Source organism: Octopus bimaculoides, chromosome 6 (genome assembly GCF_046866305.1).
Source record: "Octopus bimaculoides isolate indiv1 chromosome 6, ASM4686630v1, whole genome shotgun sequence".
Lineage (NCBI taxonomy): Eukaryota > Metazoa > Mollusca > Cephalopoda > Octopoda > Octopodidae > Octopus > Octopus bimaculoides.
In genome coordinates, this window is record NC_142933.1 from 76980261 (window position 1) to 76999286 (window position 19026).

Here is a 19026-nt window from a genome sequence, read left to right on the forward strand (position 1 = left end):
GGCCAAGCCAAAACTATATCCACAGACGGCAATGATCTGCGTTTGATAGGATTATCTCTTCCTAATCCCCTGCAAAATGAAAGACAACACCGCATGTTTTTTCAACATGACAACTCTTGTGACACATCCCATGATGAACTTTATCAAAAGCCTTCTCAAAATCAATATATATCATATCCACTTTTTGTTTTACATTCGAGGGATATTTGTCCTCATCTTGTTTTCTTGTTAATACAACGTTTCGGCTCGTGAGTACATAAGCCGAAACGTTGTGTTAACAACAAACAAGATGAGGATAAATATCCGTCGAGTGTAAATAATGTACATAATTCCTCATCACGGAAAACTGTATTATTTAATCGGTACGGAGCCGACATTAGACTTCAATGGAGACATACAGAGAAACTCCATCAGAAACTAGCTCGTCTTTCAAACCATCTAACTTTCCTGTGTAAATGTAGAGACCCAAAGCTAATACTACCTGGCTTGAATGCAATGACACCAGTGGATTCATATAAAGCTCGAAGAGTAGCGGAAAGGGCAGAAAATGCTTTCATCCGTGAAAGGATCCATTATAACTGTTGGAAAAAATATTAACTAAATAATGAAATCAGAGAAAGGTTATCTTCATTACTTAAGAGAATAACCAGAGATGATGATAGAAAGAGAATCCAACAAGATCTAGAAAAAATCGTACAAGAAAGAATTTGAAAAGATGAAGTCATGCAAGATTAAGAAGTTTATGAAGCCCAAAGGTCAGAGAATGAAGTAATGCATCTCCTTCTTGAGCAGAAGTTATGTTGGGTGTCAGGGAGGAAGTCATTTTCAATTTACTCCTGAAAACGCGTTCCATGACTATGCTGACATGGGAGGTTGGAGAGATAGGTCTATCATTTTTGCGAGAAAGCTCTGAAATAGGATCTGTAGTAGTCTTGCTAGAGCCCTTTTGCATTCCTTTTGGAGGATTGCTGAGAATCTATCAGGGTCTGTGACTGAGTTTGATCTCATTTCATCAATGGCTGATATTACAACAGTTTCCTCGATTTCGACATTATCAATATTTGCCCTCTCTTTGTATAAAGCTGTGGTGCTAAAGTTCGCATCAGGCATAGCTATTTGCAAGTGTCCAAACAGAGTAACGAAAATATTCTTGTATTGTACATTCAGTATTTCACTTATCCGCTAAGAGTCTGCAGTCGGTGAGTCATTTTCTTCAAACAGTGACCCTATCTTGTACCGCACTGAAGTAGACGTTTTTGCAAGTCTGTAGAAGGCTTTAGGGTTTGTCTGTATATTTTTGACACTTATGGCTTCTTTCTCTGCCCTCTCCTTTACTTGTGGCGGGTGGTGGACTGAGCAATAGGAGACGCCTATTTATATATTTATGTCCCGCACACAAATTTCAGGTATTTCTTAGCTACGTAACCTCCGTTGCAGAGAGCTCAGTTAATTTTCATCTGTTTATGTGTCTCGTTGAACAGTTTTCACTCTGAAATTCTCCATGTATAACGACTGAAATTTGCAGCATTCCACATTTTTTAAATACAAGCATGAGGACACCATGTATGAGTGGAGCGGAAAGCCGGTTAACATCTGTCCTAGTGTTCGACAATGTTTATTTTATCGACTCCGAAAGCAATGGGAGGCAAAGTTGACCTCAGCCGAATTTGAACTCAAAATGTAAAGCTGCAAGAAATACGGCTAAACATTTTGTCCTGCATGCAACGACCCTATAAATCTCGCTACCCTTAGAATTAGCTCACTAATTATTTCTAACTTAGATAGAATTTTTACTCTGTTCGGTATTTGATATATTTTGATTGAAATACATTCTCAAAGTAATTTTATTTTAAGGATAGGAAAGTAAAGTTCTTTTTCGTCACACGTATACGTATCGTTGCCTCATCCTCATTTTAATGAGATAAGTAATCTTTGTTTATATATATATATATGTATATATATATATATATACGCACACACACACACACACACACACACACACACACACACATATATATATATATATATATATATATATATATATATATACAATTAAACCTTGGGAGAGGCATTATGCCGGTAATAAACACACGCACTGGTTCAGTCCTTTATTAATTTATATAGTTTTTTGTTAAATTATTTCATTGCACTCTTGCAATCTCTTCAGTAACAAGTTACTGAAGAGATTGCAAGAGTGCAATGAAATAATTTAACAAAAAACTATATAAATTAATAAAGGACTGAACCAGTGCGTGTGTTTATTACCGGCATAATGCCTCTCCCAAGGTTTAATTGTATTTCTTTCAACACACGTATCCACATCAAGAATCTTGCACACGAAATACACATACGAAATATATATATATATATAAGCTGTAATTTTTTTTGTATAATTATATATTGTTAATATAACAATACATAAAAACGGGCTATATATATATACGCACACACACACACACACACACACACACACACACATATATATATATATATATATATATATATATATATATATATATATATACAATTAAACCTTGGGAGAGGCATTATGCCGGTAATAAACACACGCACTGGTTCAGTCCTTTATTAATTTATATAGTTTTTTGTTAAATTATTTCATTGCACTCTTGCAATCTCTTCAGTAACAAGTTACTGAAGAGATTGCAAGAGTGCAATGAAATAATTTAACAAAAAACTATATAAATTAATAAAGGACTGAACCAGTGCGTGTGTTTATTACCGGCATAATGCCTCTCCCAAGGTTTAATTGTATTTCTTTCAACACACGTATCCACATCAAGAATCTTGCACACGAAATACACATACGAAATATATATATATATATAAGCTGTAATTTTTTTTGTATAATTATATATTGTTAATATAACAATACATAAAAACGGGCTAGAGTTGAAGTGCTCAGCATGAGCTAGAATTCACATTATAATAAGAATGGATATATAAAGGTGGAAGACCACAAGAACAATACCGTATATCCCACGCAAGATTTATTGTGTGTGTGTGTGTGTGTGTGTGTGTGTGTGTGTGTGTGTGTGTGTGTGTGTGTGTGTGTGTTCAATTCATTCTAGAATCAATAAATATATAGTTTTAAGTCTCTAAAATCTCTAAAGAGTAAGGTAAAATAAAGTATACAGGCGTATACAACGTTATAAACTTCAGAAATATCATGAATGTTTAAAATATTTATTTAAAAATATTTATAAACATGCATAGTTTCTAAGTTGTATAAAAATATTTGACAATTTAAGATAATACATTACGATATATAAACGTACAGTATGATTTAAAATATAATGGGTAAATATATACGATATGATACAATTTGATATGATATTATAAATTTACATGTATTATATTAAAAACGTGTACATTAGAAAAGGATATGTATATATTAAAAAAAAAGAAAAAACCGTTCAATACAACTTATTCATTTATATATATATATATATATATATATATATATATATATATATATATATATATATATATAAAATATATAGTTTTAGGGAAAATAACCAAGTTTCAAGAACTCATCGATGAAAATCCACTATCACATATAGAAAAATTAACAATTAAAAGCACAATAAATGAGTATAATATAGAGCAAAGTAAATATCATAAGATAAATATAATAAACTGATTACACGTGTTTCATAACTAATTTTCAAATAGAAAGGAAATTTAAATCGATTAAAATCAATTGAAATTATCGAAAATTAAATTCTATTCAAAAATATAGCTAATCGTCAGATCTTAAGTAGAACAATAATTAGATATATATATCTCAACCAACAATAAGTACCAAATGAATTAATATGAAATACTTATTTTATAAAGATAGAAAAATTATTAAAAATATCAAAATAATAACCATTCAATAATCCTCCCTTCCTCCATTATAATAACATGTATATTATATACAAAAAAACAGCTTACATAAATTATCATTGTTTTAAATTATATTTGTTTTAAATACAATTTGAACGAAGTTTAAGTTTAAAATAATAATGAAGATAAAATTAGTACATATTTAACCGGTGTAATAGTTAAAGCTATACTATTTAAAGCTAAAAACGTTTATTTAATTATCATTAAAATCAATTGTATAATAGAAAAATACAAGAATATTTATTTCTACAAACGTAAGAATAAAAATATGAATGAAAAAATTATGAATGAAAAAATTATGAATGAAAAAATTAGGAAAGAAAAAAATTATTAAGAATAAAAGATTAAACTTTATATATATATACAAAGTTTTAATTAAAAAAAAACCTTTAACGATATTATAAACAATAAAGACTAATTATTAATCAAATATTATCAATCAAAAATAATCGAAAATATAACAACACTATTCAAATCGAAGTTCTAATATTATGTTGAAATGAAACTATAACTTATAAATAATTAAGTGTTAAATAAGTTACCTATTAAAAATAATCTATAAAGAACCAAATAAATAATATAAAAAACAAGAATACATATTATTTTCAAAGAGTAGAAAATCTTTAGCAAAGTAAAAACAGTACTTATCCATATTTGTCCGTAATTCAAACTGAAACTAAGACGTTATCTAATAGCTATAGCGTTTTAAGCAAGAGGTCGCGCGAAAATACTACGTTAAAATAGAGAATAGAATACGAAAACATATATGTATATATATATATATATATATATATATATTTATATATATATATATATATATATATATATATATATATATATATATATATATACACAATTAAACCCTGGGAGAGGCATTATGCCGGTAATAAACACACGCACTGGTTCAGTCCTTTATTAATTTATATAGTTTTTTGTTAAATTATTTCATTGCACTCTTGCAATCTCTTCAGTAACTTGTCTCTCCACTTCCATTTATCTTGAATATATTCAAAATAAATGGAAGTGGAGAGACAAGTTACTGAAGAGATTTCAAGAGTGCAATGAAATAATTTAACAAAAATCTATATAAATTAATAAAGGACTGAACCAGTGCGTGTGTTTATCACCGGCATAATGCCTCTCCCAAGGTTTAATTGCATTTCTTTCAACACACGTATCCACATCAAGAATCTTGCACACGAAATACACATACGAAATATATATATATACTTCTTCATAAAAAGCATTCTCATTCACACATTCTAGTAAAGATGAATGTGTCGTCGTCGGTTTCATCTTAGTTTACTGCTTACTCCACTGACACGTACATTGTTAACGCACTTATCGAGTGATATAAGTATGAGATAATGATAGAAATAAAAGTGATAGTAGCACCTTAGATCCTGCGTCTGATCGATAAAGCCTGACTTGAGTTTAAACATCTGCCTCTTTTCGTTTTTATACTGATCCTGAAATTGCCCTATATGCTTCCAAGACTCGCAAAATCATATATCAGTTATACAGTAAGATAGCAAATATGAGTGTGCATGTGATAAATATTTTTTTAATCCTCACCTTAGTAATTCCTTCGCCAGATTGAATGACTTTCTGTAATGGAAGAAAATGAAAAAGAAATTATCAATCTCAATCTGAAACTAGGATAAAATTGGAGATGAATAAAGAAGGTAAAATATTATTTAAGTAATTATTAGTGACGATAGGTTGGTGTATTTTCAAATCATTTTGTTGGGTGGGAAAGTGTCTGACCCATTATGTTGTTGGACTCCAATACTGCTAACGTTGAGACAGTTGAGATTGTCTTTAGTAGATGCAACTCGGTTTCTGTAAGAAAAACATGGGCAGGGGAATAACTACAAAAGGTTAGTAGAGGACGAGTGGACTGAGGTCAGGTGAATCAATCATTAATGCCATTTACTTTTTTCTGAAGTTAAATATAACAGTGGTTTTCATTGTATTTCATGCTTCCATACTCCTCAGGATGATTTCTAATTTAGGCGGAGGACCGGCAATTTTTAGGAGTTGATACCGTGATCCCAGTAACGTAATTTTATCGACCAAGGAAGGATGAGATAAGATTGACCTTTGATGAGATTTGAACTCGGAACGTAAAGAGCCGGAACAAATGCCCACAAGACATTTTGTCCGATGCTCTGAAGAGTCAGCCATCTACTTGTCCTCCTTATACCATAGAATAACCACCAGTCATATCCTGGTGTTTATTTAATCGACTGTAGGTTTTACATGATTGACGGAAAATATCTCAAGCGAACGTATTGTGTTATAATTAGAAACAATGAGTTAACTTATTCTCAACTGATCGGGGTTTTTGCAGCCCATTAATACTTACATCAAGCTCTGCCAGCTATAACCACTCTTCTATGATTTAATTAGTTTTGTAATGAGTTATAAGAAAGCAAGACACAGCATCTACTGAACAGTTTCGTTTCGAAGTAGAATTTAATTCACTATATTTACATAGCCTCAGGGGGATTATTAATCATGTAACTTATTTCTCATCTCTTCCAAAATACCCCAGTATTCTACGTTTATATTAATAAGTTTATAACTGTTTGCTGACTCCAGGTGAGGTATACAATAAATATCAATAAAATATCTCAAGTAATATGCTGAAGAGTTATTCTATTGTATTCTGCAAACTGACTGGAGAATTTGATCGTAGTAAACAAACAAGATACTCATTAATTTTACAGAACCCTTGTTGTTTAAGCAGTGGGTCATATCGTTTGTAAACATTTTCTTTTTATATCAAGGTCGAGCAGATAATTTAGAATAGTTTTACTACATATATACAGCAATGCAAATGATATGATAGAAACATCAGTTTCTATTCTGATACTATACAGACTCGTCAATCTTAAGTTCGCAAGTTTATATCAGAAATATAAGATATTTTAGAAAATATTTTATATATATATTTTTAAATATAAAACATTTTTATTAGAGAAGCAAAGTATGTTTAATTCCATAACGAATAAAGTATTAACTACCATTGTTTATGCATCCATATTGCTTCGGAACACAGGCTTCTAAAATATCTTATATGTAATAAATGAGTAGAGCCCGAGGAAGCTAGTGGTGTTTAACATCGGTTAAATATATACTGTATACATATTAAACTTTGGATTAAATTATATGCCAGGGAAAAGAAGCTTTTGTTGGAGAGATATAATTTCAACTGAAAGTTTTGCTCGAAACATTAGGTTTCTTTAACGAGGTATAAAATTTATGCGATCGTTTGAATTGTTTCAAGAAAATCTCTTGAGAAATGCATTAAATTTGTGCTTGAGAGGAGTAAATCGAAATAAATGTAATTCGAAATGTTATTTTAGAAATACCACTTTTGTATATTTGTATCTTTTTGAGTTCCTATGACAAACATAAATACATGGTTGTGTGGTTAAGAAACTCACTTTATAATCATCTTGTCTCGAGTTCAGTGCCACTACGGGTTACCGTGGTCAAGTGTCTTCTATTATAGCTCCCTCCGGTCAATGGCATATAGGTGAATTTAGTAGAAACTGTGAGTAGCTCATCGTGTGTGTGTGTGTGTGTGTGTGTGTGTGTGTGTGTGTGTGTGTGTGTGTGTGTGTGTGTGTGCGAGTGCGCGCGTTCCTGTGTCTCTACTTCTGTGTGCTTGTTCCGAAACACACCATTTGTTGTAACATAGTGGTTCGGCAAAAGAGCCAATAGAATAAGTAACGTACTTAAAGCAATTACTGGGATCGATTTATTCGACTAAACCCTTCAAAGCGGTGCTCCAGCTTGACCGCAGTTATTTGACTGAAACAAGTTAAAGATAAAAGATATCACTAACATATTACGTGATAAGCTACTTTAGTCGTTAAACAGTCGAACAGAATGCTTCGCGGTATTTGTTCCGACTCTTTTCCCCAAAATTCCGTCGAGGTCAACTTTACCTTTCATCTTTTCTGGATTGATTAGCAAAGTATTCATCGAAGGTGATAGATTGGTGAGAATGTAAGACCGTCAGACTGGGTACTTCGCGGAAGTAGTTTCATCTTATTGTGTTCTCGGTGGTAGAACTGAACTACTTGACAACTTGGATAAGTGTAGTCAAGCCCATTCTATTGAGAGCTTTCTGGCTAGGTTTTTGGTTTGAGGGTACGATCCTCTATCCTTCACTATCAGTTCGGAGGACCTGATAGTCGTAGGCACTAACCTTACTCCTGACTAAACTAAAAAAACTTTGAAAATAAGCATTTAAAAATGCGGCCGTAGTCTAACTTGTTTTACTTATACAATAAGAACAAGTAACATAATAGACTCAATTCACTTCTCGAATAAATATTTAATACATTGATCAACGATCGATGATTAGAGCTAAATTCGAGAGCAAAAAATAGGCACGAACAAAAGTAAACGGTTGTTTTTATACATGGGATAATGTATGGATTTATTTCACACACACTTATATTCTCATTATTCTATAGCGTTTCCTGCTTTCGTAATTTGTACTGGTTCCTTCAGCTCCAGGTTGTACAGATCATAACATATATATATATATATATATATATATATATATATATATATATATATATATATATATATATACGATGTTGTTTTATAAAAAAAGTGATGTTCGTGATTGTTTTTCGTTAGACAAGCGGTTTTAGACAACCACATATCACGCGCAACCAAACGAGAACTTTTTAATTCCCTACCCTTTCATAAATCTTAGAAGTGATGTTTAGTTTCTTTGACTTGGCAAAAGTCTAATCGGCTGAGACAACACGGTATATCATTTGCTTTTTATATCCGTAGATATAAAGAAAATCTGAAATCGGTCAGATGAAATTATCTATATATATAAAAATGAGAATGTGTGTGTGTCTGTCTGTCTGTCTGTTTGTCTGTCTGTGTGTGTGAATCCCTAAAACTCGAGAACTACGCAACCAATTTCATTCAAATTTTACACATGCCTTACTTAGGGTTTCAGTTGTGTTTTAGTCAAAATAAATTTTTAACTTCTTGCAGAGTTCGAGCACACGGCAACATAATATCTCTTCCACTATTTAAGTATTACGTGTCAAAAGTGAAACAAAAACACTCATGTCAAATACTTTCACTTTAAAAATGAAACTATTCCACTAACTGAAACTATCACATTTCGATACTGTAGTGACAGATACTTTCACAGAGAGAGAAAGAGAGAGACAGAAAGAGAGAGAGAGAGAGAGATGTATATGTACACCATTTCGATACTGTAATGACAGATACTTTCAGAGAGAGAGAGAAAGAGAGAGAGAGAAAGAGAGAGAGAGAAAGAGAGAGAGAGAGAGAAAAAGAGAGAGAGAGAGAGAGAGAGAGAGAGAGAGAGAGAGAGAGAGAGAGATGTATATGTATACATATAGATGTATATGTACACCATTTCGATACTGTAATGACAGATACTTTCAGAGAGAGAGAAAGAGAGAAAGAGAGAAAGAGAGAGAGAGAGAGAGAGAGAGAGAGAGAGAGAGAGAGATGTATATGTATACATATAGTTGTATATGTACACGTATATGTATAGATATAGAGAGAGAGAAAGAGAGAGAGAGAAGAGAGAGAGAGAAAGAGAGAGAGAGAAAGAGAGAGAGAAAGAGAGAGAGAAAGAGAGAGAGAGAGATGTATATGTATACATATAGATGTATATGTACACGTATATGTATATATATATATATATATATATATATATATATATATATATAGAGAGAGAGAGAGAGAGAGAGATCTATATGCATACATGTATATGTATACATATGTGTAGATGTATATATATATATAGATAGATGTACATGTAATATGTACACATATATACATATATACATGCATACAGATATCTATACATATATGCACCCATCACACACACATACACATGCACACACATTAGTCATTTGTTTTCTTATCCAAAACTACGTCAAAAGTACTGAATGGATCTGTATGAAATTTGGAAATTGTATTCTTTGCATAACGGCCATAACTCCCATGAAAATTCATATATTTTTGATGTTGATGAAATTTTAACCCGAACATAACAGATGAGCATTATTTGTAATTCAACGGTACAACAGTGTAAGACTACCCTTTCAGATATACTTACATTGTGATTTCTGCAATGTGGTGCATAAATTGTCAAGTAAATGAGACGCATCTTTGCCTCCACTGATTCACTTGCAAAGTGTTGAGTAAAATTATTTCGTTGCAGACCTCCGGCCATTTTGTTCCGTTGTTAATTCTGTAGATGACCTCAAACACAAAGTCTTTTCCAACTTTAAACAAAACTACCAAAATCACAATTGGCCATGTGAAAGAGCAATATTAGCTCAAAAAAACGTAGCTGTTACAAAAATTAATCAACTCCTGATGCATTCTCTTCCCGGCAATCTTCAAACTTACAAGTCTGTTGATACAGTTCCAGATACAAATGAAGTGGTGAACTATCCTCTTGAATTTCTCAATTCGTTGGAGCCTCCAGGACTACCTCCCCACATATTATCACTTAAAGTTGGAACGCTTGTTATGCTGCTCCGCAATCTGGAACCACCAAGACTTTGCAATGGAACACGACTCGTGATAAAGAAAATGATGTCACACGTTATCGAGGCTACCATTCTTTCTGGATGTGCAAAAGGGGATGACGTCTTTATTCCAAGAATTCCTCTTACTCCATCAGGAGCAGACATTCCTTTTACATTCAGAAGACTACAATTCCCCCTTCGTGTGACTTTTGCCATGTCCATAAACAAATCTCAGGGTCAAACACTGTATGTAGCTGGTCTTCTCTTGGAAGAGCCCTGCTTCTCACATGGACAACTGTATGTTGGCTGCTCAAGAGTGGGCAGCAAAAAAAACCTATTTGTATATGCTCCACAAGGGAAAACAAGGAACATTGTTTACAACGAGGTGTTATAATCACAACAGCAAGAAAGTATGTACATGATCACCTTCTTTTATGAAACTTCATTGACTTTCATATATTTATATTGATATACATATATATACGTGTGTTTGGGTGCGTGTGTGTATATACATCTCTCTATATAAAGACGATGCGTAGTCTAGACGGTGTTTTTAGATTTCATTATTCTCTTTAACCCGGGCAACGCCGGGTATTTCTGCTAGTATTCTATAAACGTGTAATTTAAGGGAAGATGGAAAAATGGAATCTGTTATGTTTTTTAATGCATTAGTGATGCAAAGGAACTGTACCATCTGCAAAAATCAAAAACTGACTGATGGATTTGGTCAGCCAGAAGATTACCTTTTTAATCTACGAAAACTCAGTCAACTTGATCGATATGCTACAATTAGTAGTCAAATGTCCCTCGAATTAAAGCGTAACGTCTTGGAAAGCGACAGACATATGCAATTCCTGAGAAAAGACCAGAATGTTCAACATCAGATCAGAGATAATATAGATAATAACAACAACAACAAATACATCTCGACATCCCTCGACTTCATTATAATGTTCATGTGCTTTCTTGAACGAGCCACAAAGAAATATACTATGAGTTGGAGAAATATCGAATTCCATGTTTTTACTCATTACAACATCGGGCTTCATTAATCTTCAAATAAATAAATAAAAAGATCAATCATAAGTTGAATGTTGTTGTCAAAGTATAATATTATCAAACAATAATTGATGCTTTATATGTGTGAAAACGTACACCTATTCAAAGAGCATATTGCTTCTAATATTGATTTATTGGAACATTTTCTTGCATAAGTATATGCTATTACAGTAAAGAAACATTTCATTTCGACAGCTTTTCTTTCTATATCTCTTCTCAGACGAAAAACGTATGCATTTCAATAAAGCTTGTTAATATACTTATCCCGTTATATAAAAATTCTCTTGGATTAGAATTAAGAGGTTGAATTAAATATTGCATCTGAAAGTTAAAGGAAATTTTTCTATCTGGCTATATCACCCGGGTACGTTAAAATTAAAGAGAAATGATATTGTTCACATATTTCAATATTTTTAAAACTGATCGATTTCAAATTTCGGCACAGGAGCAGCAAGTTCAGGGGAGGGGTTAAGTCGATTTTATCAACCCCAGTGCTCGACTGGTGCTTACTTTATCGATCCCTAAAAGATGTAAGTTAAAGTCGACCTTGGAATTTGAACTCATAACGTAATGATGGATAAAATGCCACTAAGTATTTTGCCAGCCGTGCTAACGATTCTGCCAGCTTGCCGTCTTATTGTAGGAATAATACTAATTCTAAATATGTTCTTTGTGGGTATTTTTGCAGGAAACTGAAAAGTCTAATATAAAACATTGGATTGAATAAAGATTTTTCTGATAAAGAAAAGATTATACTGACGAGAAAATTATTAAGTTTTCAATTTAAACACAAGCCACATGGTAGAATATTAGTAACACTGCAAATAGATTTAGATAATGGCACACAATAAACCCCAAGGAATATTCTCGATAATTTTCGATATATGACTAAATTTATCAAAGTTTGTGATTATCTACGAAATTGAAAACAATAGCTGCAAGGTAACCTCGTTTATTTAATCTGCCACATATATAATGACCAGAGTAAAGTAGAGAAAATCACTCGTTAAATAATTTCCGAAATCATGTTTATATCCTTCGGTAGAGCTGTCCCTTTTGCACCTACGTTACTTTCGTAACCAGATGCTTAAATAACAGACATCTTTGTCAAAATATAGTTATAGATACTATGTCGATCACAATTGTAAATGCTTCACCAAAGAAGCATTTGCAATTCATTTTATCTCCTTGATAGTTCATTCCATATTTATAATAAATCATTTCTTCTCTCATAACACAAACCACAGTGCTGTTTCAATGCATTTTCAGAGTTCAGTCTGTCTACTTGTAATGGATTAGAAAGCAACATATCAAGACTAGCAGTTCGTTAGGTCCATTACAATGAATGCAATATTTATTTGGCTATTAGTGCTGAGGATGACAGCCAGATCCAGGAGTCTAATCTGTATCATAATGTAATTGGCTTATTTTTAACTTCTACTTGCTTAATTCATTTGACTGTGGCCATGGTTTGAAGGATTTAGTCGAATAAATGAACCCCAGTACTTATTTTCTAAAGTTTGGTACTTATTCTACCTGTCTGTTTTGCCGAACCGCTATTATGGGCACGTAAACAAACAAGTACCGATTGCCAAGCGGTGAGGGGTCACAAACACAAAATACACACGCAAATAGGCGTGCACGTGCGCATACACACACACCCGCGCGCACGCACACACACACACACACGCACACACACACACACACACACACACATACACACACACACACACTGGGTTTTCACACAGTTCCTGTCTACAAAATTCACTCAGAAGACATTGCTCTACCCGGGGCTACAGAATACACTTGCGCAAGGTGCTGCAGAGTGAGTCTGAACCCGCAATCACGTGGTTGCAAAGTGAGTTTCAAGATAGACAACTGGAACAGTTTCAGTATATATTTGAGCCACACTTATGGGACAGCAATAGCATGATTATAAGATGTTAACAATTATCACACGTGTAACAACTATCACGAGTGCAGTGATATCATGTATAGTGGGCGGTGCACATTAACTCGTTAAGAGTATAACACTAGCGGAGTGCACTCTGTTCCAAGCATTCAGACGAGTTTTTAAAAAAAACGCTTTTTAAGAGCGAGCTTAATCATAAATAAATAATCTAACTGAAATTTCGTGAATTACTAAATTTAAATCTTTTTGTATCTAGTTCTATAACTGATTTTGTTGCATTGTACGCATATTCATATAGACATATTTATATATATATTTATATGTATTTATATATACACACAAAGGTAAAGTTGTTGCTGAATGGCACGAGAAAAATTCTAATGAAGTCAAACATCTTATGCGGCCACCACAGTCATCAGACCTGAACATCATTGAACATTTATGGTGCATTTTAGAAAAAAAACATGTAAGAAGTCGATATCCTCCACCATCATCACTACAAACACTGGAGACTGTTTTAGCTGAAGAATGGACAAAAATTTCTTTGGAAACAATTCAAATTTTGTATGAGTCCATACCTCGTAGAATTCAACCACTAATTACTGCCAAAGGCGGTTTTAACCCATATTATATCCCACTTAACGTAGACGTCTTGTTAGAACACCAAATACTGCGTTATTAACCTTCAGAGATCCTCTCATACAGGCGCTTGGTGCATAAAAACATACATATAGATCATAGCAGACCAGAAATGTCTGTCACGGATGTCGGAACTTCCACATCAAGTCAGTGGGAACAGATTAGCGAAGTGCGAAACGCAGAATTTTTCATATAGTAAATGTATCTAGGCACCTTACCCACGCTGTTACATATTCTGTCAGAAAACGTCTTGCACTAACTAAAACAAACACTTACAACTCTTGCATTATGATATACGGGGATAAGTAAAATATTAAACGCACTCTTGTTTATGTAATTTATTGAAACGAAAACAGGAGTTCAAATACTACATTGCTCTCCAAATTGTAGTAGATTTAACAAAGTATGCATAATTTTCTAAACTCATTCTGTCACAGATATGACAAAGGAAACAATGTAAATATTTTGATTTCCATTATTGATGTGAATATGTTAAGGAAATATTTATGTCCTTTATGTTTGAAGTCTATGCGGTCATCTGACGGGACCGATTTCTTTCAGATGAAGTAATGTTTTCATTAATCAAATAAAGAGTCGCTTAAAACGGCCGTAATCAATTAACACCTGTACATCTTTGTTACTCATTTATATTTTATTCACTTAACTTGGAAGCTGCGCTTCGGAAATGCTATAGAAAGTACCTTTATCAAAAGTATATCGCTGAATTACCAAGGGCGGATATCTTCACTCAGGATCCTTGGTTGTCTTTAAAATGTGAGAAGGACAAACCAACATTTGTTGATTCTTAAAAGGAGCATGTTAGTAATTCTTATGGTGCCTTTCGCGGACCCTATCATAAGTAAAACTTTATGCAAATTATATTTTATATAATCAAATGAAGCTCAGATATTAAAAAAATAAGCTTAAAAACAATTTATTATATCAAATAAACAAAAAATAAAACATAGACGTTTAATTATAAAAATACAGAGTAAGTTTATTGCCGTTCCGAACTTTTCAAGTGTATTATATCTCATATCATTGTTGTCAATAAGTAATTTAGGAACTTTTTCACAACTAATCTTTTTCAAAACATCTCTATGAACATGGCATATCACAAAGTGATTCAACCTGTCCTCAGTCATGGTCGATCGCAGCCAAGTTTTGAGTCTCCGCAGAGCGCTAAGAGATTTTTCAGCTTCACAAGAACTAGCTGGAAACACTAAAAGTAGCCTGAACAATTGCTTAACATTTGGAAACAAGCGATGGACTGCAGGTTGTATTTCAGCGAATATTTTACGATGATCCTCGAGAGGTGATCCACTATGATGATTTCTATAAAAAGGTATTTCATTCGTTAAAGAAAATTCATCAAGCTCAGAATATTGATCACTTCAGTACAGAAATTTCCATTGAGTAAAATATTGCTCCTTTTTTTCATAATCTGCTAAATTCTGTGAAGAAAAGAATAATCTTTCAAATTTGCTAAATAATGCATTCTGTAATGATTCAAATCAGTAGAGTGCTGATATTTTAACGCATTTCCTTCCTGGTATCTTTTAGGAAGTTTTTGTTGTTTGGGTAGCTCCAAAAGAGAAATATCGAGTTGATAAATCATTTAACTCCTGCTGTATTGGACAACTCCTGAAATTTTCTTCACTGCGTAGATTTTTTTCAGCTCTTCCTGCACCAGTTTGACACTATGCAACATGCCACCTAGATTGACGGTGCTACTTTGAAAAGATTTGTTCAATGCCTCTAGGTTAAACATATGTATTACAAATTTGTACGACTTGTTAGTGGGATTTTCATTTTGTTTTAATTGAGAAAAAGTACAGGGGAAAAAAGATCGTTTGTCCTCTGTTTCTGAAAAAGTGGCGGGGACTTGTCCACAGGAACTCCCTGAAACAAAGCCCTTGTCTTAACTTAGCTGCGTTGCGTGTCTGCACACACGGCAGGAATATCAAGTACAAACACCCCTGCACGGAGTTTTGATATTCAATATTCAATTAATATTGTTGGGGTGTGCGGATTATACCGACTTAGCAAGGTGCCGCAATTCAAGTACTTAATTCAGCGGGATCATATATATATATATATATATATATATGCATACGTGCAGACAAAGACAAAGCAAAAACTGAGGACATTCGGTATGATCACAGCCTTTTAGCGAAAAACAGCATGTTATATAAAGGCCCTCTCACCAACATACGTGTGCACACGCATACTTATATGTGCAGGCATGCGTATGCACGTGTGTGTGGTCACGCGCGCGTGTGTTCATGTGTGTGTGTATGTCTCTGTGTGTCTGTGTGCGCGCACACCTGGTTGTGTCAATATGTATTTATTATTTAGCGCAATTAGTTATGTTGAAAGATATAAGATAGTGAGATGTTGTCATACCTCGTCTAGTCGATACCATTTATATTGAACAGCTGGATTTCCCGTAGCAACGCATTCAAGAGACGTTGTTTCAAGACCTTCGAGAACAATATAATTTGGAGATTCGATTGTCATGTTTGGTCCTCTCTTTATGTCCCAAGCATCTATTACATCGGCTCCAAAATCTGAAATGTAAATATAGATTTTTATTGTTCTTAGACATTGTCAGTCTGATTATATTGCTAGCTTTGTCTATTTTTGTCTCCTTAATGTTATGGTAAATACAAAATATGTTGACAAATATTCTAATTTGGGAGACTGAGCGATGTTGTAATTTTAGAATTGTTTACGATATTCTAAGTTAGAAGTTGATTTAAACTTACAAATTGTTTTACAGGTTAAAATTAACAATGCTGTGAAAAAATGAAAGGAAGCACTTCACGCACACAATCGTACGAAACACAGAAGCAAGTGTGGCTGTGTGGTAAGAAGTTAGCTTCCCAACCACATGGCTTCGGGTTCAGTCCCACGCTGCGTGGCACCATGCGCAAGTGTCTTTTTCCATTGCGTTGGGCCGACCAAAATATATTTGCCTGTGTGTGTCTTTGTGTCTGTGTTTGTCACCTCATCACCGCTTGACGACCGGTATTTGTGTGTTTATGTCCCCGTAATGTAGCGGTTCGGCAAAGAGACCGATAAAATAAGTACTAATCTTTAGAAAATAAGTCCTGGGGTCAATTCCTTCCTTCCCTTCTCTTTTCCATTCACACTCCTTTCAGATACACAGGCACATGCACACGCACCCTCGCCCACATGCACACGCACACATACACACGCACAAAAACACACCCACACACTCTCTCCCACTAGACAATGATGACAAAAAATTTTTTTGAAAAACAATTTTCTTCCAAACAATGCCACTTGGTTTTGCCATTTGTTTTTAAAAGGCCAAAAATAAACTTGTCATTGAAAGAACTGGCCAGCTGTAAACACAATTTTCTTGTTTCTTCTTTCCTTCTCTTTCCCATTGACACTCCTTTCAAATACACAGGCACATACGCGAGCACGCGCGCACACACACACACACATACACACACACACACACACACACAAAAACACACCCACACACTCTCTCCCACTGGACAATGATGAACGTACACTTAATTAGTATGAGCATACACTTTTCCCGAATTTACAATAATTGAAATAGAATCGAAGTTCCCGATGAATGAAGTAATGTTTCGACAATGCACAGTGTCTAACGAATTGTACGAAAGTACTTTATTGTTGTGGTTTTCATTGTTGCTACTGTTGTTGTTTAGCGCCAAATCACCCTTTACCGAGGAGTTTCAAAACCATTACCAGCAATGACAATTTGCATTTTTATGTATACATATCCAGAACTCTATTGTTGAATGTTTCCTTCTTTGTAGGATTTCTGCTATTGACAGGTTGTTGTTGGCATTCCATCGCTTACGACATCGAGGGTTCCAGTTGATCCGATCAACGGAACAGCCTGCTCGTGAAATTAATGTGCAAGTGGCTGAGCACTCCACAGACACGTGTACCCATAACGTAGTTCCGGGGGATATTGGATCTTTGGGGTTTGACGGGCAACATTTTTTTTTGTAGTGTTTTTGGTACCGAAACACTTTCAAACTTCGAATATTTGTATATTTTGTGGTATAGAACAGATAAAAAAATTTTGTATTCGAAGTTATTTTATTTAAAAAATTGTATTTCGGTAATTTCAACCAATCACTGACGTCTATTGAGGTGAAAACAATTAATGCTGTAACAGTGTCATGGGATCTTTTCCCTTGAATAAAATTAGTCCCGTTGTTTGTTAACAACCTCCCGTGTTACTCTTATTTATGACATCGTTCGTGTGTTTGTACTGGTTTTAGCTTTAGGGTTTTAGGGTTAGGGTTCGGGTTTTAGAGTTAGGGTTAGTTTTAGGATTACGGTTAGGGTTATGATTATTTTTGCCATAACCTTAACTCTAACCCTATAACTCATAACCATAACCCTAACCCTAACCCCAACTCTAACCCTAAAACCCTAACACCCAAACTAGGGAATAATGATATAATTAAACAGGGAATAACACACTTGACACCGAACAGCAGTAATTGTATTCAGCTGAATAGACGTCAGTGATTGGTTGAAATTACAGAAATACGACAACTTTAACATGAAATAGCTTGCGATGTACAAAATTTTGTTAAGGTTAAGAGAAGAAGTTGTTTTATATGACACATTCTACCAGTGTCCCAAGTTTGAAAGTGTTTCGTTAAGAAAACAAATGTTGCCCGTCAAACCCCAAAGATCCGGGATATTCAGCGTGACACAGTGTGACACAAAGGCTGGCCCTTTGAATTACAGGCACAGCATAAACAGGAAGTAAGAGTGAGAGAAAGTTGTGGTGAAAGAGTACAGCAGAGTTCGCCACCATCCCCTGCCGGAGCCTCGTGGAGCTTTAGGTGTTTTCGCTCAATAAACACAACGCCCGGTCTGGGAATCGAAACCGCAATCCTATGACCGCGAGTCCGCTGCCCT

The 19026-nt window shown here is 34.1% G+C and overlaps 1 protein-coding gene across 1 annotated transcript in view; it reads right to left on the bottom strand.

Moving 5' to 3' along the window:
- The window catches only part of LOC106874031 (contactin), a 223550-nt gene that overhangs the window by 142487 nt on the left and 62037 nt on the right, over positions 1-19026 (bottom strand). Inside the window, exons 7-8 of the mRNA XM_089354118.1 lie at positions 16486-16649; positions 5485-5517 (exon numbers count right to left, since the gene is read on the bottom strand). Of these exons, the coding sequence (XP_089210244.1) occupies positions 5485-5517; positions 16486-16649 (197 nt within the window). The remainder of the gene's footprint in view (positions 1-5484; positions 5518-16485; positions 16650-19026) is intronic.